The sequence below is a fragment of the Chenopodium quinoa genome, unplaced genomic scaffold (genome assembly GCF_001683475.1).
Source record: "Chenopodium quinoa cultivar QQ74 unplaced genomic scaffold, ASM168347v1, whole genome shotgun sequence".
Taxonomy (NCBI): Eukaryota; Viridiplantae; Streptophyta; class Magnoliopsida; order Caryophyllales; family Amaranthaceae; genus Chenopodium; species Chenopodium quinoa.
The window spans coordinates 5,318,738-5,331,182 of NW_018742204.1; the positions used below are offsets into that span (position 1 = coordinate 5,318,738).

The window sequence follows — 12,445 nt, forward strand, 5'->3', positions numbered from 1 at the left end:
TTAGTTGGGCCATGTTTGGTCATCTACATGTAATATAGTACTCGTAACGGGCAAAACAGTATCCGTTACTAGCTGAACTTTGCCCAAGAAGGCAATGAATCTTTATATGAGGCTTGGGAGAGGTTCAAGGATCTACAAAGAGACTGCCCCCACCATTTTAGCACAATGGCAGTTAATCCAAGCCTTTTACAATGGCCTTGGAAATTCTTCTCAAATAATTTTAGATTCTGCAGCTAGTGGGAGATTTATGAATCTTGATGTTGAAGATGCAGGTCAGGTTATTGAAGACATGGCGATACACAATTCCCAATATGGGAACCCTAGAGGGTTTGCTAACAAGGGGAAGCATAGTGTTGACTCTATATCCTTTTTGCAAGCTCAGCTGACCTCTATTTGCCAAAAATTAGATAATCTGAGCACTACTAATGTAGCTAATGTTTCTGCGATTAATAATAATTCTAATATTTCTAAGATTGCAAGTTAATGCCTTTCAAGCTTATAGGTAGAATAACCCATACTCCAACACTTACAATCCTGGGTATCGGAACCGTCCGTACCTTTCCTACCGGAGTACTAATGTTCAGAATCCACCTCCACAAGAACCACAGGCACCACAACAATAGCAGTAGAAATATTATCATCCCAATGCTAGCCATAAGAACCAACCACAACAATCTTCCTCATCTTCCGACCCTTCTCTGGTGGAAATTAGAGCCATGCTGGTTAATATGCAAAAGCACATGGAGAGTAGAGATGCGACAATTGATCAAATTCTAGCACATAATAAAATTGTAGATAATCAAATTGCGCAACTCTCCGCTACTCTACAAGCCCGCCAACAGGGAGCTCTGCCGGCACAGCCGATCAGGCCTACGGATCAAGCATTTGCAATTACTCTAAGGAGTGGTTCAAACTATGAATGGCCCCCTATGCCCAGAGTTGATGAACCTGTTTTATTAAATAATGTTAATCTTGATTCCGTTAAACCAAACAATGTAGTTAATAGCCCTGCAGGGCTAAAGGATAATACTAACATATCTAATTCTACATTGCAGGGTACGACTCCAGAGAAGGGGGCTACTCCAGACAAGAGAAATAATGCTCCAAAGCCAATTATCAAACTTCCATTCCCCAATCGTCAATTGAAGACAAACTTGGATAAGCAGTTTGGTAAATTCCTGGAGGTGGTAAAAGATTTGAAGGTAACAGTTCCCTTCACTGAATTAATCACACAAATCCCCTCGTATGCAAAATTTATGAAAGAAATATTGACGAGAAAAAGGTCTATTAGTGAGGTAGAGACAGTAGCTTTCACTGCAGAGTGTAGTTTCGTACTTTAAAATAAGTCTCCACCTAAATTAAAAGATCCGGGTAGTTTTTCTATCCCTTGTCATATAGGCAATCTCTTGATTGATAATGCATTGAGTGATTTGGGTGCTAGCATTAGTGTTATGCCATTATCTGTGTGTTCCAAATTAAATATGGGTAAATTAAAAGCTACCAATATAACTCTACAAATGGCCGACCGTTCTTTCAAATACCCCTTAGGTGTTTTAGAGGATGTACTCGTTAGAGTAGGTAAATTTTATATACCTGTTGATTTTGTTGTTCTTGATATGGCTGAGGATATGCAAACCCCAATTATTTTGGGTAGACCATTCCTTAACACTGCATGAGCAATCATAGATGTGAGAAGTGGCAAGTTAACACTATCAGTAGGGGATGATAAAATTGTTTTTAATCTGAATAATGCCCCTAAAAGCTCCATGATTGAGGAGAAATGTTTCAGTGTTAATGTGGTTGAGAACTATTCTAACAAGCCCCAAGCTCTTGAAAAAGATCCCTTGGAGGCGGTATCTTGTGTTGCATCCCTTTCAGGTGAGATAGATAAATGGCAGAAGGAAGTTGATGCAATAGAAAGAGCACTTTACAGTGTTGGTCTTGGTTTCGAGGATGAAAAGGTGGAACCGATCAAGCAAGTTGTGCGTTTTGAGCCTACGGTAAGTGTTCCGCCAGATTGAGTTGCAAGTGTAAATGCAATGACAATTTGAGGTAATCCTCGATCAAAGAAGGATCTTTGGTGCGTAGCATCGAAGAACCCCTTACCCAAGTCAAGGATGATCCACCAGATAAGGCGATTTAGCGTCCCACAGGGTATGTCAGGAAGCCACATCGCAGCCTAAACACCGCTAGACCGGGTGAGAAACCTCCCGATCAAGCATTAGGCCAAAGGTCCTAGTTATTGTACTTGGTAAGAAGGTTGTGCGGGACCTAGATAAACCAGTGCTTTGCGGGAGGCAACCCGTATTTTTAATGCTTTTTAGACTAGTTTTTCTTTCCTTTTTTCTTATGAGAGGAGAGATGAGGGAATTTAACGAGTTTTATGAGTGTTCGTACAGGTTTGAAGGAAAAGAGTTAGCCAAATTTTAGAGAAAAGAAGAAAATAAAAATTCGACAATTTAGCCTCAGGCCCGACCGGGCGAAGCTCGCCTGATCGGGCGCGAGAACTAGTATTCAAAATTAAGTATTTTCGCCCGACCGGGTGATGGGCGCCTGACCGGGCGCGAGAAGCGTCATATACGAACAAAATTGTCCGCTCGATCGGGCAAGCCTCGCCCAACCGGGCGCGAGAAGGGGCGAAAAATTAGACGTTAGATCGCCCGATCGGGCGAAGGGCGCCCGACCGGGCGCGAGAGTTGAAGAAAATTGGGCTATCAGATCGCCCGACCGGGCGAATGCCGCCTGACCGGGCGCGAGAACACAACGTAATTTCCAACTTAGATCGCCCGACCGGGTGACCCACCGCCCGACCGGGCGCGAGTGGCGTCCGCGTCTTCTTCTTCTTTCTTTTCTTCTTTTCTTCTTTCTTTCTTCATTTCTTCTTTCCTCCATTTCTTTCTCTCTCTAAAACTCAAATTCTCTCTACCTTCTCTCTAAGATTTCTCCTCCATTTCTCACCCAAATTCAAAACTTTTTACATATTTGAGATCCTCTCTTCATCCTCTACATTTCCATATAAAAATTTTCAGATTTTATTCAAGTAAATTTTCAAACCCATTTTCTATCATGGCTTCAAAGAGGGCTAGGTCCATTTTCGGTAGGAGCTCCAGTTCGAGGGAGGAATACAACCCAGATTTGCAGCTTCCGTACTGGCCGACGATCCGTATTGCTAGCCGAGAGCAAAAGGAGCGGTTAGAACATTTGATCGGTCGTGAGGTAATTCCTTTTCGGTGGTTACACCGCCCTACTCTAGAATCATTTGGTTTGTATGATTTTGTAAAACGATTTTTAAATGACATTGGCATGAGAAAATTTGTTGATATGCACTATCCTACATTCCGAGAACTTACTTGTGAATTCTTGTCTTCTTTACATGTTGTTAGTAGTAGAAATGAGTCAAATTTATTTTTTAGGTTGAACAATAGAAATATTAGTTTAACTTTTATAGAATTTTGTAAATTATTTGAATTAAATTCTGAGCTATCTCACCAATGGCATTCGGACTATAAAATGGGTGACATATATCATGCTTTGATTGGTTTGCCTACCCCCGACCCCCAACATGCTAGTACCAAACCTATTCACCACCCTGTCCCAAAAATCTGGCAAAGATTTGAGGGTTTGTGTTTTTTAGGTAGGAACGAGCCCTACAATGCCCAATCTAACGAACTAGCTGTCATAGGACACTATGTGTATGGGTTCGGGAAATTGAACATAGTTAGGTTTATTGTTCACCATTTGAGTAGGCATGCCACGGCTAGCACTACATCAAAAACCCTCATCTGTTTAGGAGGCCTTATCACTCGGATAACAGTAAAAAAGGTCGGTTTTGTAGTGGATGGACCCCACCAACTGACCAACTGTGGACTAGATACCTATATGACTGATATGTATTTTGAGGAGTTGGGGTGGGTTTGACCGGATAGCGAGCGGACACCCTTTTGGTGTATTAGGACTAGGAGCGAGCACCCTTTGCTCATCTTTCCCCTACCCAGTCCTGACTTGACCGCCTTTCCCCCAGGGCAACCATCTTACACATATGGTACTTTAGTTGCCAACGCTAGGGGGGAAGCACCACCACCACCAGTTTCACCACCTCAGCCTCAGCCCGAGGTGGCATTCTCTCCACCTCGCATGTCTTACTTCATCCCTCATGTTGACTCTGACCCAATTTGGGACCTTCAGAGTATAGGTCAGGCCTTAGGACGTATCGAGCATTCCCACACTAACCTTAGGAGGATGGTAGGCTCCATAGACCAGAGGTTAGGGTACCTAGAGAGGAACCAGGGTAGAGCTCTCTACCCTATATACGATGGTTATGCTCGTCGGGGCAACATTTCCGACGACGCTATTCACCCTGACTGGTTTCAGCCTCCACCCCAGGGATACGATAGGGATCCCACTGCCCATGGTATTTACACTGACTATTCTTCCTTCCATGGGTACGGCCAGGACATTCCTTTTGGGGGACCGGCGGGGGGTGGGGGGGAATTTTCATGCTGATTATTTTGGTGGTAGCTCTTCTGGTGCAGGTGGAAGTGGAGGTGCGGGCTTCGGCTCGATGGATGAGGATGATCAGGACTAGCTATGCTGGGCTAGTTCCCAAGCCAATGAGGACATTGTCTGATTCTGGCTTGGGGGAGATTTTGGATTTGGTATATTTCTTTTCCTCTTTTCTTTTATTTTTGGTGTGCTTTCTTAGGTTATATTTCTTGCTTTCTAGGTTAGTTTTATTGCTTTCTTATTTATGAAAATACAAAAAAATTGAAAAATAAAAAAATCCAAAAATACGTTCCAATGAATTGTAAATTATGCTTCCCTGTGCCATTTAGGCGAAAAGTTTTCAAATTGGAGCTCAAAAAAACCTCTCCTCTCTCTTCCTTCCTCTCTCCAAAACCCTAGCCTCTATTGTTGAATTTTAAAGGAGATTCTATCGGTTTTAACCGGTGGAAAGCCTCAATCCTAGTTTCTTTAAAGTTTTTAGGGTTTATAATAATGTTTCCTCCTTTTGGGAGGAACTTTCCTCTCTCGAAAGAAAGGGTTTCCAATCTTCTTCGAAAGACAAGGTTTATCTCCTCTTTTCGGGGGAAAAATTTCTTAGTTTTGAATCCATGATATTATATCTAATGGATTGTTGTGAAATTATTTCGTTGGTAAAAAAAGTTATCAAGTTTTCGAATGTAGACAGATGAATTAGAAGAAAAACATCCTCACGGCTACAAAGGATTGTTAGAGTGTCTCTCCAACAAGGCTGTATTTTCCAGCGATATAAGCGGGAGATGTTCCACAGTGCAAGATTTATTCGACGATCGTAGTTTTTATGAGGGAAAATTTTATTTGATTCAATATCTTATGTATTTGTTAACGTCGAATCTATATTGTAGATGTTGTATGACTTTTAATTAATGAAATATTTTTGCTGTTCAAATATATATATATACATATATATATATATATACATATATATATATATATATATATATATATATATAATTGATCTAGGCGGAAAAGTTTTCTACTAAAATTTGACATGAATAAAATTTGAAAAGGGATGAAGTCAACAATTGTTATTTTAATACTCCATATTCATAGATTGAAATAGAGAAAGTTGCATTTTCTCATAACTGCACCCTAACCTAACAATCCAGACTAGATTTTCTTTTTCTTTTTCTTTTTCTTTTTCTTTTTTCGGATTTTGATTTGATAAATCATAAATGATAATTATATTAATTTGACATGACTCAAATTAAAGATAGACCCAACCCAATCCAACTTCACCAAACTCACAATTTGACACCTCTTCTAATCTATTTTTATTAAATATGGAAGAGAAAATAAAGAGAGATGAGGGAAGATTGTTACGTTGTATTTCATATTCCATCTAGTACGGGAATATATAATGTACATTTCCTAGGGTTCCATCAATGGATAAGACCAAATACCCAACTCTAGAATATTCTAGATTGTACATGGGATAATAGTCATCCATATTTAGATATTATCATAACACTCCCCCTTGGATGACTATATATTGAATAAAACAATAACTAACATTTACTACAAAACCTGTATAAAATAATACAGTATAATGCGCATAAGATGCTACCTCGTTAAAAACCTTACCAGGAAAACCCAGTGGGAAAAAACCATGGTTAAGGAAAAAAGAGTGCAGCACGCATTAACTCCCCCTCATGACTACACCACTTGAGATCTTTAAGACGACGCAATCCAATGCCGTAAGCTAACTTTTTGAATGTTGCTGTCGGAAGAGCCTTAGTAAATAAGTCTGCTAAATTCTTACTTGAACGAATCTGCAATACATTTATATCTCCATTCTTCTGAAGATCATGAGTGAAGAAAAATTTGGGAAAAATTTTCTTTGTTCTGTCGCCTTTGATATATCCTTCCTTAAGTTGAGCAATACAAGCAGCGTTATCCTCATATAAAGTTGTTGGTGCCTCTTTCCCAGATGATAAACCACAAACTTCTTTTATATGTTGAACTACCGACCTTAACCATTCATATTCACGACTAGCCTCGTGAATTGCTAAAATCTCAGAATGATTGGAAGAAGTAGCTGCAATGGTTTGTTTCATGGAACGCCAAGAAATGGCAGTACCACCATATGTGAACACATATCCAGTTTGTGACCGACCATTATGAGGATCAAATAAATAACCTGCATCTGCAAAACCAATCAAATTTTCTTTGGACAACTTTGGAAAAAATAAACCCATATCCTTTGTACCTTGAAGGTAACGAAGTAAATGTTTAATCCCATTCCAATGCTTTCGGGTTGGACATGAACTAAACCTTGCTAATAAATTAACTGAAAATGATATATCAGGTCGTGTATGACTTGCAAGGTACATTAGTGCTCCAATTGCACTAAGATACGGTACTTCAGGACCAAGAATTTCTTCATCATTTTCTCGAGGTCAGAATGTATCTTTCTCTACTTCAAGTGATCTTACAACCATAGGGCTGCTCAATGGATGTGCTGTATCCAAAGAAAATCTTTTAAGAACCTTTTCTATGTATGTTGATTGATGCACAAGGATTCCATTTTCTAGGTGCTCTATTTGTAACCCCAAGCAGAATTTTGTCTTTCCTAGATCTTTCATTTCAAACTCTTTCTTTAAATAATTGACAGTCACTGAAATCTCTTCAAGAGTTCCAATGATATTCAAATCATCAACATACACTGCAATTATAACAAATCCTAATCCAAATTTCTTTATAAAAATACATGGGCTGATAGGATCATTCTTATAACCTTCTTTCAACAAATACTCACTTAGACGGTTATACCACATACGCCCAGATTGTTTCAATCCATAAAGAGATTTGTTCAATTTAATACAAAAATGTTCTCGAGAACTAGATTTTGCTGCTTCCGGCAGCTTGAATCCTTCTGGGAGCTTCATGTAAATGTCATTATCCAGTGGGCCATATAAATAAGCTGTGACTACATCCATCAAACGTAAGTCAAGTCCTTCTCTTATTGCCAGACTAATCAAAAATCTAAAAGTAGTTGCATCCACCACAGGAGAATATGTCTCCACATAATCAATACCAGGTCTTTGTGAGAATCCTTGTGCAACTAAGCGTGCCTTATATCTTACAACTTCACCCTTTTCATTTCTCTTTCGCACAAAGACCCATTTATATCCCACTGGCTTTACACCTTCAGGTGTACGGACCGCAGGTCCGAATACTTCTCTTTTTCCAAGAGATTTTAATTCTGCTTCAATTGCTTCTTTCCATTTTGGCCAATTATTTCTTTGTCTACATTCTTCAATGGATTTTGGTTCATGATCCTCATTATTATCCATAACATCTAATGCTACATTGCATGCAAAAACATCATCGACGTCGATTTGATTTCGGTTCCATGTAATTCCAGACATGATATAATTTATTTAAATTTCTTCATTATCAAGTACCTGAATTTCTTCTTGTATCATGTCTAAAGTCTCTTCTGGAGATCCTTCGGAAATTGTTTCTTCAATTTGACCATCATCAATCAATGCTCCTTTTCTTTTCCGAGGATTCTTATCTTTGGAACCTATTGGTCTTCCACGTTTTTGGCGTGGTTTAGACTCATTAGCAATTTTATTTTGTCCTTCCGGGACATCTACTTTAAATGGAGCATTAACAGCTGGAATATGTGACTTGGTCACTCTTTTTGGGTCAGCAAACGAGTCTGGTAATTGATTCGCCAAACTTTGTAAATGAATTATCTTTTGAACTTCCAGTTCACATTGTTTAGTTCGAGGATCAAGATAGGATAATGATAATTCATTCCATTTAATTTTATTTTCCAGCTTTCTCTTTTCTCCCCCTAATGTTGGGAAAAGTGACTCGTTAAAATGACAATCTGCAAAACGAGCCGTAAATAAATCCCCTGTTGTAGGCTCAAGATATTTAATTATTGACGGGGATTCAAACCCAACATATATCCCCATCCTCCTTTGAGGACCCATCTTAGTGCGTTGTGTAAACCGCACATCCAAAAATTCTTAGATGGGAAATATTTGGTTCCTAACCATAAACCAATTGTAATGGGGAGAACTTGTGATAACTTGTTGGCCTAATGCGAATTAGTGCTGTTGCATGTAATATAGCATGTCCCCAAGCAGAAATTGGGAGATTGGATTTCATAAGCAATGGTCTAGCAATTAACTGAATACTTTTTATTAATGACTCTGCTGGACCGTTTTGTGTATGAACATGTGCTACAGGATGTTCAACATTTATCCCAATGGACATGCAATAATAATTAAAAGCTTGAGATGTAAATTCACCAGCATTGTCAAGCCGAATAGTCTTAATGGGAGTATCTGGAAAATGTGCCCGTAACTTAATCAATTGGGCAAGTAATCTCGCAAACGCCAGGTTACGAGTTGATAATAAAGACACATGTGACCATCTAGTTGATGCATCAATTAAAACCATAAAATATCTAAATGGTCCACATGGGGGATGTATGGGCCCACAAATATCTCCTTGTATACGTTCCACAAACCACTAGAGAATGTAGGTAGTTTCTCCAAAACATGTTTTGAGCCTTGAGTTATATTTATGATTTGAAGGAATTCGTTATTTTCTTCATTGATTGTCTCAATATGATAACCATTGTTGCGAATATCCTTAAAACTTAATAAATTTCTTTGAGACAATGGGGATTATAAAGCATCAATTATTTTAATTTCAGTTCCCCAAGGCAACTTTATAGTGGCTCTTCCGGAGCCCTCAATGATATTTGTACTACCCGATATGGTACTTACATTAATCCTTTTCATCATCAAATGAGAGAAATATTTTTTATTTTTAAGTATTGTATGTGTAGTTGCACTGTCAGCAAGACATAATTCTTCACCATTCATAGCAAATTGAACTTGAGTAATATCCATGTTCTTCATGAAATAAAATACATGTCAAAATATTAAGCATAAAAATAAAGATGATAAAACAAATAAATCAATAAAAACACTCAAATAGTTCATAAATTTATAAAGCAAAAATCCTTATTACAACGAAAGAAATAAACTTAAATAAATCACTAGAATATGCAAACATAAGTCTAATACTTAAAACTGACTGATGGGCGTTAGAACGGTCGTACATTCCACACTCAATCAAACACATTTATTAACAAACACCTTACAAACCAAGCATAATGACAAGTAAGAGTTCGGTCCACAAGGAACAGGATATGATTGCCAAAGATCTTTACACTTAAGCTAACTCGAAGTCAATTGGTGAATTGGGGTTCGTCAAGAAGACAAACAAACTATGGTTCTAAATCAATGAATTAAAGATACTAGGGAATGAGATCCACTCAACCAAGGCAAATAGGCAAACGGGGAGTAAAATAGACAAGATATAGCAAGGACTATATGTAAAATCAACCTCATGCAATTAGAAAACAACTCACACTACTAAACTTAGATTCCTCATTAGTTTAGCAATAGATGATACATAATCAAATTACAATAAGTAATGACGTACTCAATTTACACTTCCATGTCAAATTAGGCATATCATACTATCAAGCTCCTTAGTCAAGGGTAGCTAAACCTATCATGAGGAACTAACAAGCAATCTCATATAATCAATTTAATTGCAATACAAACATCAATGCTTCTCCCACATTTGCATAGTTAACCCAAAAGGTCGAGCTTCACCCAACCCCTAGCAAGAAAACTACTCACAACTCATGTTTATCAACATGCAATCAAGAATTAGGGTTCTAAATACTTCAATAATTGGGGAAAAGTGGTTAACAATTGAAATAACTATCATCCAATAACAAATTACCAAGAACTAAGAAGATTTAAATAACATGCAAATACCAAATAAAATCTGAAATTAAAAGGAAGAAGGTTGGAGAAATTACTAATTGAAGCTTCAAATGTTGAATACAAATTGCCAAACTTTGAGAATAATTCTTGAATTTCACTAATACAATGATTTGATTTGATGAAAACTAAGCTAAATTAATCCTAAGGAATGTTTCAAACTAAGAGAGGTTTCTGAAAACTAGGCTACTGTCCTCCTTCTCCCTCTTTTTTAAACGATCTCAAAAGGACCTTAAATAGTCCGTACAAAATTGGCTGAGATCGGGAAAAGGTCCGACCGAACTCTGGGTAGGTTCGGTCGGACTCAGGGTAGGTTCGGTCGAACCCTGTGTAGGTCCGGTCGAACCTCCCTGATCCTTGTTTGGTCGAACTTTTGAGGTTCGACCTCTCCTGCAAAATTGCTGAAAACAGGTTTGACACTGCCTTCACTGCACCCTGGAGGTTCGGTCAAACTTTTCAAAAGTTTGACCACACCAAGGTTCGACCGGACCTTTCAGAGGTTCGGCCACACCTCCTCTTGCACTTCCTTTTCTTGCTTCCTCTCCTTCCCTTTTGCTCCTCTTGCCTTTGTCCATGGCTTCCATGCTTGGCCAAGGGGCCTCCCACCGTGCATAGGATCGTCACGGAACCTGCAGAAGATACCAAAGTTCACGAGAGCATGGGGATGATAAAATAATGCATAAAGATTATCAAAATAAGCATTACTTTTCATCAACACAAAAAGAAGCCATAAGAGGATAATGAGGTGGAAAAACCTAAGAAAAATAAGAGGAAAAAGACCTAAATACTACCCCTAAGAGTGACATAAATGTCACTCATCAAACATAAAACAATATAATTTTAATTATTCCCTTCTGGGGCAGTGAAGAAATCGGCAACTTCTAAATGAGTTGTATTGCCAAATCAAAATTATTCCCTTCCGGGAAAGTAAGGAAATCACCAACATCAAATTGATTGGCATTTCCAAAATCAAAATCACCTTCACCATCTTCAAGAACAAGGTTTGCCTCAACTTTCTTTCCTTTCTTCAATGATTCTTGATAAAGTTCAATAAGATGCTTTGGAGTTCTACAAACCCGAGACCAATGACCTTTTCCTCCACAACGGTAACATATATTGTTATCACTTTTCTCTTTTTCATCCCTACGTTCCCACTTCTGGTGGGAATGTGAGTTTGTGAAATGACCTCCACGACCTCTACCATATCCACGTCCACGACCCCGGCCGCGCCATTGGCCACAACCACGACCTCTACCTCGACCACTACTGCTGGAATGGTCTCTGTTTTTAATTTCTTTCCCGTTATGGGTTGTCACATTCGCTTCAAGGAATGGAGTAGAGCCAGTAGGACGTGATTCATGATTTTTCATTAACAACTCGTTATTTTGCTCAGCCACAAGAAGACAAGATATTAATTCAGAATATTTTTTAAAACCTTTTTCTCTATATTGTGTCTGCAGGACAATATTATTAGCATGGAAAGTGGATTATGTCTATTCAAGCATTTCTGCATCAGTAATATTTTCTCCACATAATTTCAATTGAGAAGTTATTTTAAACATAGCTGAGTTATATTCACTAACAGATTTAAAATCTTGCAATATCAAATTTAACCATTCATAACGAGCTCTAGGGAGTATCACTGTTTTGTTGGTGGTCATACCTTTCCTTTAGATTACTCCAAAGGATTTGTGGGTCTTTCACAGTTAAATATTCATTTTTGAGCCCTTCATGAAGGTGATGGCGAAGAAAAATCATGGCTTTAGCCTTATCTTGAGCTGTTGCCTTATTAACCTCTTTTATTGTTTCACCAAGCCCTTTAGCATCTAGGTGTATTTCAGCATCTAACACCCATGATAAATAATTCTTTCCGGTAATATCAAGGGCCACAAATTCGAGCTTGGCAAGGTTCGACATTTTTCACTTAAATTATATATCATGCTCTGTATTCGTTATATATGTTGGTATTCCAATAAATAAGCATGCAAAAGTAGATAAATATTAAATTATAATTGTTATGGGCTGCGATCATACTTACATGATAATAATAATATGGGATTCTAGATAAATGTTTGGTAATC

The 12,445-nt window shown here is 38.2% G+C and overlaps 1 protein-coding gene across 1 annotated transcript; it reads right to left on the minus strand.

The window, feature by feature from the left end:
* Nucleotides 1-11,857: 11,857 nt before the first annotated feature.
* On the minus strand, nt 11,858-12,281 carry LOC110707863. The gene is made up of 2 exons (XM_021886253.1): nt 12,028-12,281; nt 11,858-11,942 (listed from the first exon to the last, which is right to left on the minus strand). The coding sequence occupies exons 1-2, from the start codon at nt 12,279-12,281 to the stop codon at nt 11,858-11,860; spliced, it is 339 nt and encodes a 112-aa protein (XP_021741945.1).
* Between the last annotated feature and the right edge of the window lie 164 nt (nt 12,282-12,445).

Bases quoted from the DNA above. Each gene is read 5' to 3' on its own strand.
- LOC110707863 (XM_021886253.1), bottom strand. From the start codon at position 12,281: ATGTCGAACCTTGCCAAGCTCGAATTTGTGGCCCTTGATATTACCGGA. The intron at 11,943-12,027 runs GTATGACCACCA...TAAATCTGTTAG, and splicing joins TGGAGTAATCTAAAGGAAAG to TGAATATAACTCAGCTATGT.